General features: G+C 40.6%; 1 protein-coding gene across 1 annotated transcript; it reads left to right on the top strand.

Annotated features, from left to right (window-relative positions):
* On the top strand, window positions 1–26,184 carry ift122 (intraflagellar transport 122 homolog (Chlamydomonas)). Its single transcript, XM_063464059.1, has 29 exons — window positions 1–161; window positions 3,281–3,347; window positions 3,444–3,528; window positions 3,616–3,694; window positions 3,804–3,880; window positions 3,970–4,036; window positions 4,125–4,271; window positions 5,006–5,081; window positions 6,889–7,080; window positions 7,461–7,599; window positions 8,079–8,281; window positions 9,187–9,324; window positions 9,519–9,683; window positions 9,906–10,103; window positions 10,863–11,003; window positions 11,373–11,426; window positions 12,031–12,192; window positions 13,788–13,954; window positions 16,717–16,888; window positions 18,157–18,259; window positions 21,518–21,658; window positions 21,760–21,857; window positions 22,805–22,905; window positions 23,972–24,137; window positions 24,219–24,336; window positions 24,434–24,562; window positions 25,147–25,223; window positions 25,339–25,503; window positions 25,641–26,184. The coding sequence occupies exons 1-29, from the start codon at window positions 118–120 to the stop codon at window positions 25,725–25,727; spliced, it is 3,558 nt and encodes a 1,185-aa protein (XP_063320129.1). The 5' UTR covers window positions 1–117; the 3' UTR covers window positions 25,728–26,184.
* The last annotated feature ends 61 nt before the right edge of the window (window positions 26,185–26,245 follow it).

Genomic DNA, 26,245 nt, shown 5'->3' on the forward strand with positions numbered 1-26,245 from the left:
GCGCATTGTGAGCTACTCGCTACAAGAAACGGTACAGAGTGGAAAAAAGGTCCAAGCGAACTGCAGCAACCTGTTGACAAAAGAGCCTTTGGTGCTTTTTTCAGTTAAAGAGCGGAAATGAGAGCCGTCCTAGCATGGAAGGAAACGATCCGTGAGCAATGGTAGGAATCTGGGTGATTAGGGTTTGCGCTGTCAGCCTCGTCCCGATGCTCAGATGTAACGCTAGGTGGTTAGCAACGGTGGTTGCTATGTAAACTAGTGTTAGCCTGCTAACTAGCTTTAGCATCGCGGCTATTCAGTTATCACCATCTTTCAAATCGCTCTCATATTAGATGTCGTGCATTATGTATTTTCCATAAGTACAGTAGCTTATGATGGTTCTTTGGTAACCGATATAATCATAGACGTATGATCTCTAGTTCTCATTACGGTTTATTTTGGGTGCTGTGCAGAATTGCGTGCTCCTAATAACATATTTTTATTAAACAGTCTTTTTAAATAAGGTATTAACTTATTTTCCATTATTTCCCATTACATTCTTGTCAGGAATCAAGGTAGTTCTGTTTAGTCCAGCATTTAAAAGATCAGACTTCCCGAAAAAACAAAATCCGAGTAGGTGTTTGGAGAGATGTTTTTGTGCTGTTTCAGAGGGAGAATGGAAATCACAGAGTAACTCACAATACTCTAATGATGCAATGCCCACTAAAAAGTTTATATTATGATCAGATCAAATTACAATACTTGATATGTTGCAGGAGTCATCTTGGATAGATGGTTGTATCTGGATAGGAAAAATATGACTCCCCAAAAAGGCAAAAGCAGGACTTGTATACTTAGTATGATAACTGTGTTTGAGTGAGACAGTGTGGGATATGTTAATAATGCTGAGAAGTCACTTGAAACATTTTAACAGCTTTATTTGTTTTCTAATAAAAACATGCTGTAGTTTTAAATGAGATATTTCCAACTTCTTATATGCATAAATGGAAGTTAACTTTTTTTGGTGGTATGATTCAATTAATTTTGAGCCACAGATCACTCACATTTTTCACTATGACATTAGACAAAGACGTAGTCCAGTCCATCTAAAGTTTGACACCTGTTGGTGTCCCTACCCCCAGTGGACCCACTAGGGATTTTTATTCATTTTATTTATAAAGGTTTTAATTTCCTGGCTCAAAACTCTATGCACGTAAGTACAATTGATCTGGATATAGTCAAGTAAAAGAGTGAATGTTTTTATCAGATGGTTTAACACAGTCTTTGAGAGTGAGAAGATGCCTGAAGAATGGAGAAGTGGTACTGATTTTTAAGAACAAGTGTGCCTCGTAAGCCATACCATAGCTATGGGAAAAGGTGTTGTTGAAGGTAGCTTAAAGAGTGAGGTAATGATCAGTGAGCAGCAGTATGGCTTCATGCCACAAAAGAGCACCACAGATGGGATTTTTGCTTTGAAAGTGTTGATTGGAGAAGTATGGGGAATGTCAGAAGAACGTGAGCTGTGTCTTTGTGGATCTGAAGGAAGCATATGATAGGCTGGCAGGAAGGGAACTGAGGTACTGCATGAGGAAGCCAGGAGTTGCAGAGAAGTATGTGAAGGTGGTGCAGGACATGTATGAGGACAGTGTGACAGTGGCGAGTTATGTGGTACAGATGGGTTCGAGGTGAGGGTGGAATTACATCAGGGATTGTCTTTGAGCCCCTTGTTGACAAGATAACATTGTGATAAATAGTGAGAGTGGGGAGCAGTTGCAAGAGAGCTTTGAAAGTTGGAGGTACGGACTGGAAAGAAGAGGAATGACAGTATAAGGAAGACAGAATACATGTGTGTGACTGAGAGGGAGATAGGTGTAACAAGTTTTCAAGAAGCAGAAGTAGTTAAGGTGGACCAATTTAAATATCTGGGGTGAACCATCCAAAACAACAGACAGTGCACAAAAGAGGTGGAGGAGAGAGCACACACAGGGTGGAGTGGATGGAGACGCGTGATTTTCCTTGTTGTTAGGTGCAAACATTTTTTGTATGTTTTGTGTGTGCATGTGTGATTTTGAGCAGCTCCCACTTACTGTTTTTAATTTTTGTTACTTACTGTTGTTAACCCATTTTCACACATAAAAGCCTAAAATGTGATTAAAAAAGGTGTTTTCAGGGGATAATTATCCACAAAGCACAACTAATATATAGTTAAGGCAAAGTGTCTGAGCTACCTTATGTAACAGAATCAACAGAAATGTAAGTATTTTCCTGCTTCTGCCTAAATTGCATACATTAGAAAAATGTAACTTATGCTCAGCTAATGTTACCCCACTTATAGAAATAGTTGGAGGAATGCAAAATCTCATTTAGGGAAAAGCCTTGAATTTGTTAATTTCAGAACATTTGGTTTGATTTGTTTGCACTTGTTTGTCCTTGTTAAAGATGTCCTCTGTTTCCTCAAACTCTGAATCTTATGTTTTTTTGTTTATTTGGTCTATCCAAAATTTAAAAAAGAGAAAATGTCAGTGTGCTATATTAAAGAAATTCCCTAGTTCAATACTGAGAGAAGACACTGGAGGTCCCAAGCTAGTTCACTCCTAATTCCAGTCGCAAACCCCAGATCAGGGAGGGAAGGTTGCATCAAAAGGGCATCCAGCATAAAATCTGTGCCAAATCAAATATGCAGATCCATCCGCTGTGGTGACCACTTGGGAAATAAGGTTGCAGCTGAAAGAACGCATTAAAGAAACATTGGACACTTGCAAATTCTCACACTTATGAAACTGGAAGCCATTATTCTCCATGCTTCACAGTGAGTGTTTTCACACTGAAACAGATTGTGTGCATCCTTGCAATCTAGCAAAACTGTTGAATGTTTTCCCTCTTCATACAAATCGGATTTTTCAGTGCTTTTATTTATTTATCCTTTTTTTTTTACACCAGAATTCTTAACATCTATATTTCTAATATTTCTTTCATATTTCTTAACAACATATTTACTAATTCACAGTGTTGCAGTGACATGTTTTGGCTTTATCTTCACTCATAAGTTCGTGAATTCCTCCAAAACCTTCAACGGAGTTGCAGGGTTGCAAAACCTTCCCTGTGTGCACTTTGGCACACAGCAATAACGTCCTTGTAAAATCCAACTCCATGGCACTGCTAGAGGTCAAAAACTCCACAGGGAACCTCCATTATATGATTTCAGTGATGAATGGATCCTCATAGCTGTTGCTCGTGAACTAATCAATTTATTGAAAAACCATTTCAACACGGATCTGTTCTTTTGTTTTTTTTCCTGCAGCGTTTATGACCTCGCCTTCAAACCAGATGGTAGCCAACTCATAATTGCTGCAGGGCTTCGTGTCCTGGTAAGGCTTTTCTTTTTTCTTTAGCCTAAAAATGCAAACATGTAGAGAATACTTTCATCGTTCACCTCAATTTCACCTTATTTTTTTTTGTTCCAGGTTTACGATGCAACAGATGGCAGTATTATTCAGCCTTTAAAAGGACACAAAGACATAGTGTACTGTGTGGCTTATGCAAAAGATGGTACTAAATTGATTTTCACTACATTTTTCTGTGTCAGTCATCTTATTTTTGTTCTTAATTCTTACTCAGTAGTGCATTCTTCTGCAGGTAAAAGATTTGCCTCAGGGTCAGCAGACAAAAGCATCATTATCTGGACTTCTAAACTGGAGGGTATTTTAAAATATACGTAAGCAGCGCTTCTACTTATTGCTTTAGTATTACAGAGTTGTAGTGTTACACCACGGTGCACAGTCTGTACTCCTCCATCATTCTTTCTTTTATTTGTTTATCTGTAGTCACAATGACTCTATCCAGTGTGTTGCCTACAACCCAGTCACTCACCAGCTTGCCTCCTGCTCATCTGGTGACTTTGGTGAGTGCACGTTAGTGGGGAACTCTGATAAATGTGCCCTAATGTAAGTACATAGAGAAATTAAACATCTCGAACTTCTTATATTTTAGGCCTGTGGTCTCCAGAGCAAAAGTCTGTAAACAAGCATAAAGTGAGCAGCAAAATAACATGTTGTGGGTAAGTGAAGTCTGGAGCAGCAACCTTTATGCAGCAGCAGTACATTTTCATTTGTGCATTTATGTTGCTGTGCATCATTTGCTTGCAGGTGGACAAACGACGGGCAATACCTTGCTCTGGGTATGATGAATGGAGTGGTGAGCATTCGGAACAAAAATGGGGAAGAGAAGGTCAAAATAGAGCGTCCAGGAGGCTCCTCTTCTCCTATCTGGTCCATAGCCTGGAATCCCTCCAAGTTAGTCCTAAGTTATTATAGAAATGGAAGGATGTCTCCACAGATTAACACATAGCCACGTATATTTTTGGACTGTCTTTCCAAGATTTTGAGCCCAAATTGTGCAAAATTAGGTTTCTTATTTAGGTGAATAGTTTTTGTAGGGCCAGCAGGTGGCAGTGTTCAACCAGTGAGTGGTGGACCTTTCTCAATGATGGACTGAATTATGATGCCTGGGAACAGCTGTCTTTGCTCTATGATTCCCCCTACAGCCAAAGCAAAGAGTACAGCAATGAGAACTATGCAGGACCACAGATAAGGTCAATTAAGGGAAAAAGGCGACACAAAGGTGAAAAGATGCGGGAAGTAGGATAAAGATAAAAGCCATAAAAGACAGTATAGATTTTATTGCTGGGTTGCCTCATATGGGAAAATTGGTAATCAAATTGTGGTCAAAGCATGAGGTCAGTCAGGGAACAGCGTTTGCTAGAGCTGCCAGAGATTCAGGGTTAATAGATGCAGAGGTACATAGGTTTATGCTGTATTCTGTCCTGAATTAAAACAGTTCTGGAAAATTAACATTAAAAGGCTTTCCATTACTTTGCATCACTGAGAGAGTGACCGCCGTGTCCCCTAGCTGAAGGTTGGCTGCTCTGCTTTTCACTGTCATCATTACTTAAATGACAGAAGCCTCATCAGTGCTGAATCTTGTGATTAATGCTTATGTCTCTAGTCATTTTGTTGTGTTTTCACAGGGATGAGCACAATGACATTCTGGCTGTGGCAGACTGGGGTCAGAAGCTCTCCTTTTATCAGCTCAGTGGAAAACAGGTGAATGTCACAACCTACCCTAAACTATCATATTGTATGGCTTTGTATTTAATATGTATTTGATAACTTACTAATCATCATGTCATGGCTTAATAGCTTAGACACAGAGATACACTCCACATAAAGATGAGCTTGTGCTTGATGAAGAATCAAACACAGAACTTTTACTCATGAGTTTTTATGTACCATGTGAATCCAAAAGTAAATGTGAAATTATTAATTTAGACACTGTGGACTTATTATTTTCATTTTTGAAATAAACTTTTCAGTTTTACTTTCTGTAGACATTCCCCTCCATCCCAACCTTTAGGCTTGTCCAGTGGTGTTACCATTAAGTGACTGAGTGAGGGCATTTAGTCTTTGTATATTGATATGTTCTATTATGGATCGGTCATTTGACTTGGAACAGGCCCATTGGTATGTTACGGGTAATGGATAGGGGGTCATTAATGAAACATATGTATATTTTTGTAATGATATAGGCTTTGAGTTTATTGTAATTTTCCACTTGTCATCAGTACATTGTATTGTTTTGCACTGACCGATTGCCGATGGTGCTAACTTACAAGATTAATTCTAACAGTTTTGCATAAAAATGATTAAAAACCACAAACTTAGAAAATTTTTGATTAACTATTATAGATAAAAGAAACAGTGTGGGTATGATAAACACACGAGGAACTGTCCATTATCCATTTTCTTAACTGCTTAAACAGTTTAGGGTCATGGGAAGGAGTTGAATCTTATCCAAGCTATCAAATGGCTGCCATGCACTGAAAGCTGGGCGAGTCCTAAGACAAAAAGACCAATTTAAAAAAAAGAAAAAGAAAAAAGAGTAGTCGTGTATAAAATTAAGCTTTCGCTCATTTTCGTTGCTAGAATAGCTTGGTCACTTTGTCACAAAATCTCAAAAAACATTGATTACACGCGGTGACACCAGATCATGCCTGTGCCGGTGTACAGACACCATGGTGATTTGTAATATCTATACAGTGTATACAGTATCTTGTTATCGCAACATGTTTGTTTCTAATCTATCTTCTCTGTTACTTTTAACTGTTGAAAAGGCTAAACACATGCATGACTAAACACATTTTCATGGAAAATACCAAAAGACTTAGAACATTTTGAAACACTGTCAGTAATATGTGCTCTAACTTGCTAAAGCAATACGACGGCAACATCACAAAATGAGTCTGTTTGTTCAAAATATAACGTATTTAAAACTCTTTATGGAGTGTTTCCTGTTTTAATCAGACTGTCAGGGTCTATTGAAACCATAACAGTACATTGGAAGTGGTCCTGCTATGCTTTAATGCCCCCTTCTCAATTCCTCCTTCCTCCTAAATTCCCAGTGGGCGATATCGTAATTATAGACAAATATGCAGTGTTCATTACTCTGCCGTTATGCCTTAGGCTCATATTTTGTCATTGGCCTATTTATCTATTGAACATGCTGTTTTGATTACAACACCAAGAATTGTTCTCAATGAGAGAAAATAACTATGGATCGTCAGGGAAGCTTTATCCCAGAGTGAGGAAAACCAGATGTACCAAATGGGGCGACCTGATATGATGTTGTGCAAATGGACTTTGAAGGCTGATACAAAGGAGGCTATTTAAACCAGAGAAACACTTTCTTTTTTGTCTGGCTTTTCATCGAACACTCAAAGGAATTGGTTGAATGTACTGAGGACTTTGAAGTGTGCAAGCCCAGACAGTGGGGAGTGCCGGCCTGGGCCCTTGGGCAATAACTGCTTGTTTTATTTTTATTTTTAATGTCCTTTTCTCTCTTTGTCTCTTTCAGATTGGAAAAGACAGGACTCTCACCTATGACCCGTGCTGCGTCGGCTACTTCTCTAAGGGCGAGTATATAGTGATGGGTGGCTCTGATAAACAGGCGTCCCTCTACACAAAAGATGGTGTGCGGCTAGGAACTATTGGAGAGCAGAACTCCTGGGTGTGGACTTGCCGGGTTAAGCCTGACTCCAACTTTGTGGTGGGTCCACAGCTTGTGAAGCCATATGTCTAGAGAAATTGCTCTCACTGTGACATACGCCATTATTTAAGTGTTGTGATAGAAAAACGACAAATGCAACACGCTCAGAGCTCTGACTTGACATTTAGGGTGACATTTGATCCTCTAACAGTGCCTCCTTAACTGCACAGATGCACAAGCCGTTTCATTTTAAAGTAACACTTTCCCCGCTTTTCTTTTCACTGTGTTTAACTAAAAGTGACAGGAGAGATTTGGTTGCTAGCAGATTCTCTCAGTTCTGCCGTGTAGAGGCTTTAACAACAGGAACATTTTCCCACTCTCGCAGTCTGTTTTTAGAAGTGTTAATGGGATGTACTGCTACATTGTTGTCTCTTACCTAGGTTTTGGGCTGCCAGGATGGGACCATCGCCTGCTACCAACTTATCTTCAGTACAGTTCATGGTCTCTACAAGGATCGTTACGCTTACAGAGATAGCATGACTGATGTCATTGTCCAGCATCTCATCACTGAGCAAAAAGGTGCGCTTTTGCTCTGGTGTACAGGCTTCTGAGTTTAAGATAGGCTAGCTATTGTGATGCCTCGTCAAAATAATTGTTTGCACATCTTGCAGCTTCACAGTGAGATGATCAAACAAAGTAATGCAGACAGCATTTGGGGAGATAAACTTATGAAATTATGAATAACTTCAACAGGATTCACTGTCATTTTCCTGTTGTCATATTATTAAAATTAATCTAATGTAAGGGCAGATGGCCTGCCTTTTTTAATGAGTAGATATCAAATGTTTTGGTGAACATTTTGCTATAATAGGATTTTCTATTTAAATGAGAGGTGACAGTGTTTAATTTCCTCGCACAAACGAGGGAGGAGGATTTGAAGGAAAAAAACTGAGGGCAAACTTATTCAACAGGATGCATTGGCTAAGATAATTAAACCTTCCTCACCCTCCTTTCATGACTACTCTTTCCCATTTATCTCAATTTTTTATTCCCCTCAGTGAGAATCAAGTGTCGCGAGCTCGTGAAGAAGATCGCCATCTATAGAAACCGTCTTGCCATCCAGCTGCCCGAGAAGATCCTCATCTATGAGCTCTATTCAGACGACTCCTCAGACATGCACTACCGCGTCAAGGAGAAAATATGCAGGAAGTTTGAATGCAACTTGCTGGTCGTCTGCTCCCAACATATCATTCTGTGTCAGGTCAGAAGAGATAGAGGTCCGCAGTTTTTTTTGTAGTGGCAAAATATACAAAAACATTCATTTAAAGTTGCTTGCGTCTGCCAGAGCCTGTGTGTATGTGTATTTTCCTTCAGTTATACTTCCTCTGGTCTCCAGTGGGGCTGATGTTCTTTGTGAATTACACTAATGCACACTTGATTGTGCAAGAGGCTGCAGTGACATTTGAGCGCTATTAATACGATGAAAGCACAGTAAATCAATGTTTAGACATTTACTTCAAGCCCAAACAGTCCAGAAATGGAATGGCTGTTCCCCCAGATGTTTCTGCCTAGTTTGCAAAAGACTCCAGCTGTGCATGTGCTCTGCGCGCTCTGTCTCTCTCCCTTTCTCAACCATCTTCAAACTGGATAAATTAAGACAGTTGAATCAGGGGGAAGGCACCATAGTCTGTTGAACCAGCGGATGTCTCTTGGGTTTGCTCTCTGCTTCTTGTCTCTGTGTGTCTGACAGTCTGGTAGGGAGGAGGAGTGGCCGTAATGCGGCGGTTATTTCCTTTTAAATCTGTCTGTGTGTGACAGAGGTGCTTCAGATCTCTCTATCAGGCGTACTCATGTTTCATGCCTAAAAGAACTTTTAGACCATATAAACAGGCTGTGTTCATGTGGTCTGTGCTGTATATGTCACTGTCAAATCAAATCACTGTTAATCTTTATGGCATTGCTTTCTTTAAACACCTTTTGATGCTTAAAAGAGCACTGTGTTTAGGATTTGTGAGACATTTACGAGTATGTTTGAATTGCTTAAAGGATGAGATTAACACACTGTGAAACGATGAAAACAGAAACGTTTGACAATGCTGCACCAGTCAGCGCTCCATTTGTCAAATATAATTGAAGCCTCAGCCTTCTCACTCTGCTCTTCTGCAGGAGAAGAGACTCCAGTGTCTGTCCTTCAACAGTGTGAGGGAAAAGGAATGGGTGATGGAATCTCTAATTCGATACATCAAAGTGATTGGTGGTCCACCAGGCAGAGAGGGCCTACTCGTAGGGTTAAAGAATGGCGCTGTGAGTACTCCAAGAAGATCCATTCTCACACAAAGTAACCACAGAAGTGGGAGTCATGCTCACATGCCAGTGCTCCTGGAATTTGAACATAAAGGAAACTGCTGTCTTAATGAAGAAAACATTTTTTTTTTTTTTGGTATATCCGTTACTGGAGCCAGTTACAACACAACTGATTCTCTATTCTCTATTTGCAGATACTAAAGATATTTGTTGACAACCCGTTTCCCATCACGCTGCTGAAGCTAACAACGTCAGTGCGCTGCCTGGATATGAGCGCCTCCCGCAATAAACTGGCTGTGGTGGATGAGCATAACACTCTCCTCGTCTATGACATCAAGAGTAAAGAGCTACTTTTTCAGGTCAGCAGGCAGTGGAAAGGGCGTGACGAAGGAACCTAGCCTCGCGGGCTTTGAATTGCATTTCAGAGATGCAGTGGAGTGAAATAAAATGGAAACGAGCATGTGTGCTCAATTAGTTGCATTAAATACAGGAACAGGTTTACAATAGCCCAGACTTGTATGTGTTTCACAGTCACCTCTGACCTCATTATTCCTGTGTACTTGCATTTGCTTTCCTTACAGGAGCCTAATGCCAATAGTGTAGCCTGGAACACCCAGTGTGAGGACATGCTGTGCTTCTCTGGGAATGGCTACCTTAATATCAAGGCTAGCAACTTCCCTGTACACCAGCAGAAGATGCAAGGCTTTATGGTCGGCTACAATGGCTCCAAGATATTCTGCCTCCATGTGTATTCCATGTCTGCAGTGGAGGTGCCGCAGGTGGGTATTATCTTGTCAGGCTGCTCTTGTCTAGAAGCAGTGATGGCGCTCTGTGTGGTGGCACAGGTCTGTAGCCAAAATGCTTCTGAAATAAAAATGGTCAAAATGTAGTAATTTTGTGTGAAACTGAAACTGATGGTTAAAATTGTTAGATGGCTCTTGCTTTTCATCATATGTTACTAGGTCATTTCTAATACTTCCTAAAGTATTCATCTAGTCTTTATGAAACTGGGCTCGTATGAATTGGAATTGTATCAAGTATAAATTCCAATTGTCAAATTTCAAATCTCAGTATATTATCTCTGTTTGACCTTTTGACCTCTACCCTTACCCTGGTATTGGCTGTTATATTAGTGTTCATAATGCCACAGAGTTACACGCTTTTTAAAGCATATTAAATATTAAAGAAGTAATATTTTTCATTCTCTTCCACAATATGCTGTTAAAAGTACTGTGACTCATCGAAATGCGTCCCAGCGAAATGCGTTTAACCTTTAAATTTCCTCTGTTGTTGCTCTGCATTAGTTCTACATGTCTGCAGAAACACGTGCCACGATCCTGGTCATTTTTATCATAAATATGGTATTTATTTGTACTACAAAGAAAGAAATGATATATATGGATGCAATTTATATCAGTTACTGAAAAAAAGTGTTTCGTAAAGATGTTTTGTTTCTGTTTATTGATTAGTTTGTGGCTATTCTTTTCCACAAATTTGTATTTATAATGCTTTTAACTGTGATGTTGTTGGCCTGCCAGTCTGCACCCATGTACCAGTACTTGGAGAGGAAGATGTTTAAGGAGGCCTACCAGATTGCCTGCCTGGGTGTGACAGATAGTGACTGGAGGGATTTGGCCACAGAAGCCCTGGAGGGACTTGACTTTGAGACTGCCAAGAAGGTCAGCTCTCTCTTTCTCTCTCTCACACACACACACACACACACACACACACACACACACACACACACACACACACACACACACACATTGTTTTGATTAAGTGAGGCCGGTCTTACCATCGTTCACAATTTACTACTTCTAGTAAAATGAGCAATAGAAATATACAGTACCCTACTCTTCATCATGTTAACTGCAACCACTTAACGTCAAAATGTGGACATTACCAAAGTTAGCCAAATCAACAGTGAAGCCACATCCTTAATCAGTCTGCGATGAAGAATTTTTAAGAAGCTAGTAATGCAAATAAGAACACAAAGCAACAGATTCTCAGACGCAATTATACTAAATCTTTTCTCTCCACCTTTTCAGGCCTTCATTAGAATCCGAGATCTGCGCTACCTGGAACTAATCAATAGCATTGAGGTAATACTAAGTCCTCAGAGGCCTAATTTGGTTATAATTTTTTTTTCTGTTTTTTTTTCCTGGCTAGTGTATATCCTGACATCATTAAATAGTGAATCATAATTACTGTCATCATACAATAATGTCAGTAATTGTAAGGCTTTTTTCTGGACTAGACTTAAACCTCAAACAAAGGAGGAACCTGTATCCCGACTGACCTTTTCCAGTTGAGTCCGCGCTGACATGCAAGCGCACAGCTAAGCATATGCACAAATCCTTAATGATGTGCTTGCTGAGCAGAGCAGAATCTGTTATAGCTTGGGTGTTTCTGCTTGTTCTTATGTGAAATGTGGAAATGTTCTTTTTTGACAGTCTGTTTTTGTCAGTAAAATTATTATATATGGAAAGAAGTGTTTCTCTCATTCAATAAAAATGGTGTTTGTTATTTCTGTGGCTGATGGCAGAGGAGGTTTGTGAAGATTCAACACCCTTCAGTCTTGTGTAACTCTATGTGTATGCAAAGTCACATGGATAACCGTGTGTGTGTGTGTGTGTGTATGCATGCTAATATATGTGACTGTTAGTCTTAGCACCCAACTCAGTGTTTGTGTTGACTGATTTGTAGGAGAGGAAGAAGCGGGGTGAGAACGACAATGACCTGTTTCTGGCAGACGTCTACGCCTACCAGGGGAAATTCCACGAGGCAGCCAGGCTCTACAAACGTACTGGCCACGAATCCAGAGCGCTGAGCATGTACACTGACCTGCGCATGTTCGACTACGCCAAGGTGATTAAATCACTGACTAAAACACATGCTCTTACATATAAGATATCGTATCGATACAGACAAAAACACCTGCAAAGCATTGCATGTTTTCGGGATTTAGAGCATATGGTTTTCTTCAGCATGTGCAGTTATGCCAAATTGGGGCCCTGCACTGTGTTCAGACAGCCCCCCTTTACTATCTGTCTTTCATCTCCTCATATATCATCAGAATCTCTACATATATCATCTGATCTGCACACGCATGGCCAACGTTTACGCACATATCCCTGTACGACATATAGTTACAGTTAGAAGTGGGGCACAAAAGGAGAGAAATAAAGCGAGCGTCTGTTCCTATACGGACACTTTGATGAGGGGGTCAGTTGGAGCCGAGACAAATTCGTGCTTTATTATGTTTACATGCGGTGCCCCCACTTTTGATCATCACCATTGCACTCGCATTGCTGGAGCAGATGACACAGCCATGACTGTTCATGTATATTTGTGCTTGAGTTTGTATCAGATTGTATGTGTGTTTGATGTGGCTGCTGTATATTTATGTGGCTGTGTGGCCATCTGGTCCCTCCGGCTGTTTGTTTTAGGTAGGATGGACACCGGAGGGAAAGGCCTTGTAGCTGCCTGCTGTTTGTGTGACTCGCTTCCTCCTGTCTCACACTTGACCCACATGGTTCTGTCCATTAGGGTTGGACGATTGGACGAATATATCGACTATCGTTTTTACACGGGCGATTTATTTATTTATTTGCCCATGAAAGCATATTGATTTGCTCTGCTGATATTTAGATTGTAGTATTGTTATTTTAACCTTTGCTAACACTAATAATGAGGGAGCTAATAAATGCAGTCAACATAAAAAATAGCACTGCTTTAACAGCACCCTCTTTCATCTGCGAGCAAATGCACCCTCCTCAGAGTGCGCCCAAATGCTTGATGGAGCCGCAGAAGCTGGTGATAACCTAGCATACTCAGCCGGATGGTGGACACGTACATGCTCATGCAAGTTAGTCGTGTTTGAGTACTTTACTCGCACTATACGTCTGCACAAGCAGCACACCGCTTTGGTTACATCCTTAGGTTTACCCCTTTCATTTGGTTTAAAGCCATAAAAAAATCCTAAATTGGCTACGTTATAGTTTTTTAGTGCTGTCAGCGTTAACGCTCCGTCATCACGACAAACGCGATTAACAATTAACCCATCTGGAGCGCAGACTGAGTCAAAATCACTGAAATGTCTCTGTCAATGCATTTCCGCCAGTTTGTCCAAAGTCTGTTCTGCGCACCAAATGGGTTGAGCGCGTCAAAAATTTTAATCGCGTTCATCGTGATGACCGGGTTAACGCTGACATCCCTAATTTTTTGGGGAAATTAGCTCGTCCATGTTTGGACTTCTGTGTTATATACGCGCAAATCAGTCCGCGCATCATTACATTGCTCCGCCCATCAAAAAGACTATGGGCGAATATATCGCCCAGATTACTGTTAGGCATTTGGTTTTGATGAACTGTTGGACATTACATTACATTGTTGGTTGTTGCGCATCTTAATTCCTAATTATTGAATGTGATGTAAAGTTTGAAACTTTCTCTCTCTTGCAGGAGTTTGTTGGAGTGACAGACCCAAAGAGCTCTCGGATGCTGATGACCAAGCAGGCAGACTGGGCTAAGAGCAGCAAGGAGCCGCGGGCAGCAGCAGAGATGTACCTGTCAGCAGGAGAACATCTCAAAGCTATAGACATTATAGGCGAACACGGCTGGGCAGACATGTAGGTGTCAGTCTCTTAAACATTTTCAAATCCTGCTGCTCCTGTTTAACTTTCTTTAAAACGACCATTTTTGATATGTGTGTGATTTCGAAATATAATTTAAACCTTTCCTAGATCTAATTCTTCTGCTTCAAAGCTTTACAGAAAGAAAAATAAGTTAATATGCTATAAATGTTCATTACATACATTCTCAGAGCTCTCCATCACCTTACTTTCTAGGTTTGGCAAAACTGTTGAGCCACCTACCCCAAGTTACCTTTTCTTTTGCTAGAAAATTGGAAATAAATGCAGCAATTAAGTGAGACGTTTAAACAGACATGGAAATGTAGCTATAAGGCAAAAACAGCATTTGTACAATTCTAACCAGTATGAAAGTCAATAATTGGTATGATGACTTTTATTCAACACAGCCTGAACTCTGTTAGGCACGCTTTCTTGTAATTTCTTAAAGTAGTCTTCACGAATAGTTCTCCAAGCTTTTTGAGGGACAATCAAAGCTCTTCTTTGGATGTTGGCATCCTTTTGTTCTATTCTCTGTTCAAGCTGATCCCGCACTGCTTCAGTAATATTGAGGTCCAGGCTCTGAGGAGGCTAATCCATGGCTGATAGTCTTCCAATATGTGTTTTTCTCTTCAGGTGCTTTTACTGCATTGGCAGTGTGCTTGGAATTATGGTCATGCTGAAAAGTGAAGTTACTGCATATCATATAATTTCCAGATGGTATTGCATGGTGGATCACAATCTGACTGTACTTTTCTGTGCTTGTAATTATATCGGTTTTGACAAGATCCTCAACACCACTGGCTGATAATGCAGCCCCAAACCATGACTGAGCCTCCAACATGTTTTGCAGATGGCTGTAGACACACATTGTTGCGCCTCTGACGATCCCGCCATACTGACGATCCCGCCATACTGACGATGACTTAAACCAAAGATTTCAAATTTGGATTCATCACTCCATAAAACCTGTTGCCACTGACTTTCAGTCCAGTTCTTGTGTAGTTTGGCATACATTGTCTTTTTCTAGATCTTGCCAGGTACATTTCTCAGGTCCGGTTTCAGGTTCTTGCTGAACTTGTTTCTTGTTTCATAAGAACATGCCTTTCAAATACTGTTCATCTACTGTAGTATTTTTTTAGGCCAGCTGCTTCTTCTTTGCCCACTTGTCCAGTATCCTCAAATTTTTTCAAGGATAGGCACACCGTGCTAAGATATGCCAATTTCTTTGTCTAACAGCTCTTTGGAATCACCCTGACGAACGGTGCTATATTTAGTATTTCTTTCATAGATTGAAATAAATAAATGGGGAAGAAATTTAGTATTTTTGCAACAGGCTGCTAGTAACAAAGTGCCTAAAGGTACAATTTAACATGGGTTCTTTTTCAATTTGTCTGTTATGTCTAGATGTAGATCCCGTGAGTTAGATAGCTTTTGTTTTTAATCTAGAATGATTCATGGGTAGATTTTAACTGGCTTAACAGCAACAACAATAAAAAGCAAAACATTCCTCTGAAAATGGTCAGGCACAAGGTCTGACTAAAAATGAGTGTTAAAGCAGCCATTATCCAAAGAAAACGTCAGAAAACCTGGGGATCTATTACTCAAGACCAAAAAGATTACAATAAAGTCTAGGTCCTGAAGAAATCAGTGAAGAGTTTTTTTCACAGTGCACAGTACTTTTTTATTTTTACTTGAGTGCTCTATCATTAGTGAAATGATGATGGGACAAAATACAATAACAGAGCAGCATTGTCCATTTAGATACAGAGACTGCTAATTTGACTTGTTGAAGTTTAAGTTGCAGTTTGTGTTTTAATTTAATAGCACAAGGCAGCAATAATAAACGTCCAGTAAATGTCATGAGTCTCAGTCACAGGCCATTAGAGCCAGATATGTGAAGGGGAAGCCATGAGGGCTAAACATGTTCCCAGAAACAAATACCTTTCCATTAAATGGGACTTACTGTGCTTTTCTTCATCTTCCGTTATATATACTGTTACAATGGCTGATGCTTGTAGTAAACATGGCCAAAGTTAATACTAATAATAATAATAGTAATGAAGTCAGCATATGTACAGGTAATCCCTGTAAGCCAAAAGCTCAGACTTCAAACTGCTTTAACTGCTTATTTTAGGGAGTTTACTGATCTTACATCTGTATGATGTCAATGAGAACCAGTATCCTTACACGATTGTCTCAGGGAGACGACTCTGATTGTGAACAGTCCACCCACTTGCTGCTTAAAGAAGGAAGACATTTGTCTTTAACCATTCATTTCAGACAACTGATGAGCTGTGAGGCGGCACAAATGGCTATTATTAGATAAATAAGGATTATTTTGAACTGTGGATCCTGCAAAGCTACTCTAGTAGAGACTAAGGATAAAAATATGGAGCTGGAAATGAACATAAGAGTTCTCCTTTAAGGTTCTATCATACATCCATTATTGTTAATGTGTGCTGTGTGTCTGTGTTGTTGAAAACCAGGCAAATTGATATCTGGTGAGCATGTCAGAACTCCCTGCTGACTCCATCTGACCCGCTCTCTGCACGCTGTAAGTGTCCTGTGGTGCTACCAGTGGGTCAGCGCAACTGACACTGCTGTTGAACATAGTCCGAGCTCTTTAGCCTGACTCAGATTCAGCTCGTGACCCTGACTGATTCACATTCTTTCTGGGGTCACGAGCATAGTTTGATACAGCAGGGTTCATCTTCTGCCGCCCTCTTTCTGTGTGCTCATTCCTGTCTTCTCTCACCCAGGCTGATCGACATCGCCCGTAAATTGGACAAGGCTGAACGCGAACCGCTAGCAAAATGTGCACTCCACTTTAAGAGGCTGAAACACCATGGCTATGCCTCAGAGACTTACTCTAAGATGGGGGACTTGAAGGCTCTGGTGCACCTGCATGTAGAAACTCGGCACTGGGAAGAGGTCTGACACACTTACGCACACCTGTTCAGCTTATTATAACTTATATATATATAAAGTCCTGAGACAATCACATAAATATAATGTGAAGCATATAGGGCTGCACTTAATAAACTGCTGCAGCACTTGCACTATAAGCCACAAAGTACACTGCTCCATATTTGGGGTTTGTTCAATTTTGCAGGGATCCTCAGAAAAGTACACTTTATTTGTCAGAGTAACCACAACTGAAAGCAAACAATAAGATAATATGTCTGCCTGATTTCTTTCTACACTGACAAACTGAAGCCACACACACTCCAGAGCTAATCATCCAGCTTTGGATTTCTCTGAATCCATGCCCACATGATGATTAGCTAGTGAGAAGCTCAAAACACTACTGCAGTGAAAGAGTATCAGCTTTAAATTCTGTTCTGCTTCCAATCAAATTCCTCCATCAAGGCGGATCATGGCAAGAAGAAAATATTGCATTTCTTTAATCCATCTGCAGTCTATAATCGAGTTAAAGGCGTTACAGAGATGCACATTGGCGATTTGCATGTTGAAACACTAGAGCCAAAAACAGAACATCAAATCATGATCACATGATTCTTGCTGTTATGTCTGTTGAAGTCTTCTTGGAATATTTAATCCTCAGAGAGGGAGAGACAGAGAAGAAAGAGCAGGGGAGGGAGGCAGAGGTTGAGAGAACTACTAGGCTTTATGTGCTTCAAGGGGGCGGGGTGGTGGACACCAAGACGAGCCAGACGGCACCACAGACTGAGTTACAGCATAGGCCATATGGATGCTATTCACTGCTCCCACTCTTCTTTAAAACAAAGTATTTCTTTAAATGAATGGGCTCAAAGGGCTGAAACACACATTTGTTCTCCTTTACTGTATGGTATGACTGCTGTGTGATTCTTGGCTCAGATTTTGCCACAGGACATTGAGCTAATTAGTCACCGTGATAGGCGATATGTGTCCACGAAGCACTACAGCAGCTCTTTACAGTTTATACTGTCATTCGAACAGCACGAGACCTGCAGTTGGAGTTCTAATTGAGTGTGAAATCAATTTAGCTCATGCAATTTTCATTGTTCTCGGCTAATAAATAATGGCGAAGAAGTATTTGGACTTAAGGTAACGTGTTTGGAAAATGTGCGGTAAGTGGAGTAGAGCCATAAATAGCCAGGCGAGTCCAGCGTTATTCTCTATATGTGGGACTAAAAACACAAGTCAGGCAGTCACAAGCATATAATGCTTCTTCTGTCTTCTGTCTTCTGTCTCAGGCCTTCTCACTGGTGGAGAAACATCCGCAGTTCAAAAACGACGTCTTTGTGCCGTACGCCCAGTGGCTGGCTGAAAATGACCGTTTCGAGGAGGCTCAAAAGGGTGAGCTTTTACACCACCAGCAGGATTTCACTTTTGCTTTTAGTAAGCCAGTGGGAGAGGGGGGACTTATGTCACAGTTTCTTCTGCAATGCATGTTTCTGCTAGTGTTTACATATGGAAGTAATAAAGCAAGGCCGGCTCCAAAAACTGAAATGTCTCACTACTTCCTTGAGAATCTCTATATCCACTGTAAAACATGATCCTCTTTGCTCAAGCATAGCAGGACAGAGCTGGGCTGCCTGTTAACTGAATGACATGCTTCCATGCCTCTAATCACCAGTACTACAAGCAGCTCTGATGATGATTACCAACTGTAACCATAGTTATAATCAGCTCATAGATTTATAATTATGATCTCAGCAGGCATATTTCCTCTTCTACATAATCTTCTTCTGCCTGTCTCCACATGGAGTACATGACTGAGCAGGTCTGGATGTACTGAAACTTGCCTGTGGTCATGCGTTTTGCTGATTGTGTGTATTTTAGTTTAGTATTGTGTTACTAATGATTGTAATGTGTCAAATTCTGGCCTGCCTCCTGTCCACTGCACTGGGACTTCTCAATAAATAACATTTTAAGAAATGCTTAACTCTGCTTAACTCAGGTGACTTTGTTTGTTATATATTCTGGAGGTTTTAGCTGGAGCTCACTTGGTACCAAAATCAGGTTCTGATTAGTACTCCCAAGGGTTCAACAAGATTTTCAAGTACATCGTACCTTAAGCATTTCCTATTTCTTAAATTTGAAGTTGTCTTTTATTGCCAGACACGCTTCTCAGTATGTCCCCAAAAGATAATGTTGTTATCTTTTTTTTGCTAACAGCACAATGTAAGCTGTAGTTGTCTGCATGGGAGCTCTGGCTAAAAGATTCTGACAATTGCTGCTGTGCTCTGCAACCTTGTCAGCTTGGTTTTTGTGTTTCTGTAAGGGGGAGGGGGAGGAGTGTGCGCCCATTACTAACAGTAACCATCAGCGTCTGAATGTGGTTTTTATTCAGTTAGACTGATGAATGTTTGCCATAATACAGCCTGACCCCTGCTGTGGTTGCAGGGGCAGGGTCATTACTGAGGTCGACTCCCTAAAGCTGTTTCTAATTACCCTCTGATTGGAACATGAAGGATAGTGGTCATGTTTATTACGGCTTTAAAGTCAAAATGTTTTGGCGTTTCATATTAAGAAGCTGCCGTCCTGCTTGGAAAGGACTGGTACTAGTTGTTGCATGTTTTTTTTTTTGTTTTTTTTGAAATGGGATGGCACTTCTTGTTAAATACTCTAGGTAATATGTGAGTTTACAAATGTGTATGTCCTATAATGTACTTGCAGTTCTTTTTTCTTGGCTGTAATAATGTTATGTAATTCTATAGAATGTAGTTTCATCAGATTAGTAGGAAAATTACAGACATTTTTATACATACTCCCATTTTCAGAGGTGTGAAAGTAATTGGTTGAACACTTTTTGGAATCCATGAATGCCTATAAAATAAAATTTAAAACAAATATATATATATATATATATATATATATATATATATATATATATATATATATATATATATATATATATATAAATTTGCAGCAATGTGGTTAGCACTGTTGCCTCACAGCAAGAAGGTCCTGAGTTTAATTTCACCATCAGGCCGGGGTCTTTCTGTGTGGAGTTTACATGTTCTCCCCATGTTTGGGTGGGTTCTCTGCGGGTACTCCGGCTTTCTCCCACAGTCCAAAGACATGCCGTTAGTGGGGTTAGGTTAATTGGTAACTCTAAATTGCCCATAGGTGTGAATGAGTGCGAATGCTTGTCTGTGTCTATGTGTTAGACAGACTGGCGACATGTCCAGGGTGTACCCTGCCTCTCACCCTAAGGACAGATGGGATAGGCTCTAGCCCCCCTGCAACCCTGAAAAGGATAAGCGGAAGAGAATGGATGGATGGATGGATGGAAATATATAAATGCCCAAAAGTTAATTCTGTTCATGTGGATGTAGCATTTTCAGTGGGAGAAACTCATCCAAAAAATATGTAAATAGTTTTCAATCCTAAACAGGTAATGAAAGATTTTTATTAAAGCTGAAAGTTTGCGCTCCAGTCACATCTTGATGGACGTTAGCAAGTGCTGTGTTTCCTCCCTTGAGATGCTCTGATAGGCTTTTACTACAGACACTCGTGCTCGTTTCTTCAGTTTGGTCTTCAGTAAAAGAAAAACATTCTCTCTTGGGAGATCAGGTGACTGTTGGGCCATTCCCGTTCTCACATGCCATTTGGAAACTCTTGGGTTGCTTTTGCAGTATGATTTGGGTCATTATCCATTTGCACTCTGAAGAGCTGTCAGATTAGTTTTTCAACATTTGGCTGAATCTGAGCAGAGTTTATAGTCCTGTACACTTAAGCAGTCACATCATCAATAAACACTAGTGACCCAGTTCCACTGACAGCCATACATGCCCATGCCATAACACTGCTTCTTGTTCCTGAGCGTAACCAGTGGTTTGCAGCTTGTTGTAAACCCTCTGTATTTACAGTCACAAAGGCGTCTCTTGATTGCAGACTTTGAAAATGATACGCCCACCTCCTCGAGAGTGTTCTTGACTTAGTTAGATGTTGTGAAGTTGTTTTTCTTAACCATGTAAATAATTCTGTCAACATGCACTTTCCTTCTGTGGTCTTTCAGGCGTTTTTGGTGTTGATGAACTGGTCAGTGAAGTCATTTGTGCTAAAAATGAACCAGATTATTGATTTGGCCACTCCTAACATTGTTGCTATCGCTCTCTATGACAGGTTTATTTTCTTTTTTACAGCCTAATGATGGCTTCTCTCACTTGCATCGGCATCTTTTTGAAACTCATAAGCTACGAAATGAAAGCGGCACACTTGGACTCAATGCAGATCTTTTATCTGATTATTTTGTCCTGGAATAACAAGGGAAATGTCTCACCTCGCTGTGAAACTGCAATTCATTTTGACCCTCTGAAAACGGTTGAATATGTATAAAAATGGTTTTAACTCTTAAACAGGTAACACAATGTTTTTATTAAAGCTGAAATTTTGCACTTCGGTCACATCTCGATTGTTTGATTTAAATCTACTGTGGTGGTGTCCACAGGCTCAATTACAAAAAGTGTGTCATTGTCTAAATGGACTTAATTGCATGTGTCCCCAAACATAAAATAACAATTATGCTTTAAATTGTTTCTGTAAATTCAGCATTACCTCAAGAGCAGCCAGTCTGTATTTTACCACTTTTCTGCTTTTATTTTTCAGCATTTCACAAGGCTGGACTTCAGAATGAGGCCGTGAAAGTCTTAGAGCAGCTTACCCAGAATGCAGTAGTGGAGAACAGGTTCAATGATGCAGGGTACTATTACTGGATGCTGTCTATGCAGTGTCTAGATATTGCCAAAGGTAAGATGTACAGGTATCTTGAGAGCAACCAGCCATAACTCATTTTTACTGTAATGCATAATGCATTTTGTTTTCTTTTAACCACTGTCTGTGTGAATCAGAAAGTGAAGAACAGAGGGGAGAAATGCTGAAGAAGTTTGAACGTTTTCAGCATCTCGCTGAGCTCTACCACGTGTATCGCTCAATCCAGCGATACACGGTAAGAATATGATACACCTTAAGTCTTCATTTTGCATAGACATAAGCAGACAACTGTGAATCGGTGTTTAAGTAACAAGGACGACTTTGTTTTTTAGCTGTCAGATTGTGCGTACTTGGAAACAATACCTACTATGTAGTTAGATAGATAGTTTGGGTACAAAGTTCCTTCTGCATTTTCTCACTTTTCTAACAGTCCACTGTGATTTCTGCCTACTTTTGAATCAACTTTTATACTCAAATTCATCCAGACTGCTGTGTATTTGACAAAATTAGGTCTGGCTCTGCAAGATTATGTCAATCCAAGAGAGTCAGGGTTTAAAGAGAAATTAAAATATTCATAGAGGGTGTTGGGCAGGGGACAAAAGAGAGAATTAAAGGCAGTCAGGTTGCAGTTTATTGAAGGGAAATATCAGCTTGAAGGAACCTCCATTATTAGATTTTTGAAACCTCCCTGACCTCTATTACCATCAGTCCTCTTCTCCGAGCCTGCAGCTCTAACTTACTTTCAAACAAGCAGTTCTTGCTTATGAGCCCTGTATGGGTGACCTGGCCTGTGTCAGCGTTCTCAGTTTGTTGTTTCAGCTTTTTGCTCTGCTATGGTCACACCCCTGCAACAGAGACGCATCGCTGTGATCCAGGCCAGAGCAGGAAACCTCTATATCTCATTTTAACTCTCCCAGACAGGCACTATAGATTTGAACTATCAACTATAGGGATAAAGGGCTGTTAGTGATTTTTTTTTTTTTAAGAAAATGCATCTTTTCCTTCAGGGTACTTTGAGAAGGAATGAGGCACTTTGAGTGGTTAGGCTGCTTTTAGATCAGGTTAAAAGATGAAGGGAAAAAAAGTTGGAAATGGAGCTTTTAAAACCTTCATCTGAGATTTCTAACACTTTGTGACCCCTTAAACTTACATGTGTATATTTTTAACTGTCTTTATCTGTAGGATGAGCCCTTCAGTTCTCACATGCCAGACACGCTCTTCAACATCTGCAGATTCCTCCTGAACAACCTCACAAAGGACATACCACCAGGCATCTCTAAAGTGTATCCTAACATTTCAGAAAATGGACTTAATGTAGTGTTAGATCTCAGCAAATATTTAGAAAATCGAGCATTATGGGGGCCTCTTAATGTGGAAAACTCTGTGCGACAGATACATACCATTCTAAAATCACAACTGGCAGAGGCAGTGAAGATAGAGCGGTGGAAAATAGATAGACGTAGGGAGAAATCAGGAGAGTTGGCGCCACTCCGGAAACCAAAGTGCTGCTGAGAGAAAGAAAAGGGGTGTTGATGGGGAGGAGGAGCCGATGCCAGCAAGAAACACATTTTGTGTTATCTAAACAAGTGCTTTGATTGCTGAACTTTGTGCAAAAGTATGCATACAAAAACACACTGAACAGTACGTTTTAATTTGAACAAATACACACATACACGGTCGCGTACACCCACAGCCACATGGGCAAATCCATGTAGGCACACATCGGACTCTGGAATGAGGAAGGAAAGCGCAGCCTTGGAAGAGGAAATCAGGCCGAGCAGCTGCAATCCTCTGTGGCCAAGCTGAAATGTTCCAAAAACTTTGAACTTGGATTTATAGTCTCAGCAAATTGCATTCAACTTGGTTCAACACTTAAAACACTGCACGCACACACACAAAATTGCACTTAAACAGCTCCACAATAGGACGTGCGCTGATCAAGAGTCACAAAACTGGGTGTGTAGGAGGAGAATCGAGAGCTGCTGGGTAGAGGGGCAAGAACAGAAACGATGTTGAGTTTTAGGTGATGGAGAAGTGCCTTTGTAGTGCTGTTGCAGCTGCAACTCATTGACCTCTGGTTGCCACTCTCAGAGCTCCTCTAGTAACAATATGTTTCTGTATAAATACAAATAAGCATCTCTTCCTCAATTAAACACAAAAAAACCCTACAAACAAACTAATTTATTACTTTCTGGGCATGCAGTCAGTGTTGCTGGCTTAGCGCAGCTGATGTTCTGCTAATGTAACACAAGTATAAATACGCCCACAATATTTGGAATAAGATATCTACAAAGCAGTAATTCTGTGCCAAATTTTCCCCAGGTTTATTTTTCCTTGACCTGATTATAGAAACACTTTATATGCGCTGGCCAAGCAGAGCCGACAGCTTGGTGCATATAAGCTTGCAAGGTACGCATACGAGAAGCTGCAGGAGCTGCACATTCCCTCACGCTTCCAAGAGTCTATAGAGCTGGGCAGCCTCACCATTCGTTCCAAACCTTTCCACGACAAAGAGGTGTGTGTGTATGTGACGTTTTTGAAATTTTAGAGCTGTGACCTTTATCATATTGGTTAAAACCACCTGTGTTTGCTGCAGGATCTGATTGAGGGCATGATGTGCTACCGCTGCTCCACCAACAACCCCCTGCTGAACAACCAGGGGAGTGTGTGCATTAACTGCAGGCAGCCTTTCATCTACTGCGCCTCATCATATGGTCACTGACACTCATACACACCGTGCGCAGTATATGCCACCAAGGAATCTGCTTGCTTTATTTTATTTTTTTAAATGTCGCATGCTATTTTGTACAGATGTGCTGCCGCTGGTCCAGTTCTACCTGGAGGAAGACATCTCTGATGAGGATGCTCTGTCTCTTATTGATCTAGAAGTTCCTCACACAGATCAGAGGGCTGCACGATGGCAGGATATAGACAATGGTGGTATCCTTTGATCATCAGTTATATGTTGATATATAGACAAACAAGGGTTATTAATGTGTTATAAAAGAACTACTGAGCCTTTACTGTGCCGCAAATCTGTATTCCTGCTGTAACACAGTGCACATCTCCTCAAAATGAAGCACGTGGCTCTCCTCTGCCTTGTGACAGTTCTAAGAAGCTGTTTAGTCTGCGCTGGCCTTGATTCTGTACTTGTGGGTAAGCTGTCAGAACTAAGTCATCTTAGCTCTCGAGCTAATAGGGTTACTGAGGCTCTCCTGTCTCATCTTAATGACACTAACCCTCTGAGAGCCGTAGCCACAGCCCTAGTGCAGGGATTAACCTGCATTAGCCAGCAGACACTCAAGGGCACTGAGGTATGCTGTGTTCTTCCAGAGCCGTGAAGTGACTGACAGCCACAGCTAATTTTGAACACTTTGCCTCTTAGAAAAGTCTCTCGGGGATAATTTTGTAAGGGGTTTTCCTGCTCTGCAAACATAATTACTGAAGACATATGCGACAAGTAAACAAAATGTGTGAAATGTGTGCATCGCCTTGGTTATATGTTCTCAAATAAACACAATAAGATCTCCAAACTTTGAGGATGGATGAGGGTTTGGACGATGAAGAGGAAGATCCATTTACAGCCAAAATGAGCTTTGAGGTAATAAGAAAAAGGACAAAATAGATGAGGTGATTAATATTCTGCCAAATGGGCAAGCCAGCTGGACAGGGTGAAAGGATAGAGTCCATAATGGTTCATTTTTGTGTATAAACAGCAGGGGGGCTCAAACTTTGTCCCAGTCAAGGTGAGTCGTCCTGTGCTGCGCGCCATGAGCAGGAGGGACGTGCTGATCAAACGCTGGCCCAAGCCGCTCAAATGGGAATACTTCCGCTCCCTGCTGCCTGAAGTCAGCATTACCATGTGTCCTACCTGCTTCAAGGTACGGCGTTTATAATGCATTCAGCTAGCAGAACCCAGTGTTAACCACCTGGTCTCCTCTTTGACGAACAAAGTTTTTGAATTATTTCTTTATTTTCCTGTGAAGTTGCTCACACTCTCGTGCTGTGTTTATTGCAGATGTTTCACAGTGAAGATTATGAGCTTCTGGTGCTTCAGCATAACTGCTGCCCATACTGTCGGAGGCCCATTGACGAACCAAACTGACGGTGAACTGAAAGTGGAGCACCTAATTTATACTTTTTTGTCTTCTGATTAAATTTTTTTTAAAACTGTGCGGTACATTATAGGAGCAGCTCTTTGTTATCCAAGGTTGAATGGCTGAAGTAATATCTAGAGTGTTTGTGTGTCGGTCATTACAGAGTGTAAGAAAAGTGCACCATCAGCCAATAAAGCCTGGATTATTAGGATCAGATTACCCTGGGCCAGTCAGTGATTACATCATTCACTCTATAAATGTACAGTGTAAAGACATAAATAGAAAACTTTTTTTTTTTTGGATATAATACAAAACGTGTTTGTTATGTAGAGAATTTTCCTACTCACAACAATGAGATAATATTCTACCATCAAGTCTACAGCTTTATGCACTACAGCTGCACTGTACGTTTGATAACAATACAAGATCATTTGTTATTAAGTCACAAGAATTTGATTTTTATATGCTTGCAAATATCCTTTGAATAAAATGTATATTGGCAATTTGTAAAACTGTGAGTTTTCTT

Source organism: Pelmatolapia mariae, linkage group LG20 (genome assembly GCF_036321145.2).
Source record: "Pelmatolapia mariae isolate MD_Pm_ZW linkage group LG20, Pm_UMD_F_2, whole genome shotgun sequence".
Lineage (NCBI taxonomy): Eukaryota > Metazoa > Chordata > Actinopteri > Cichliformes > Cichlidae > Pelmatolapia > Pelmatolapia mariae.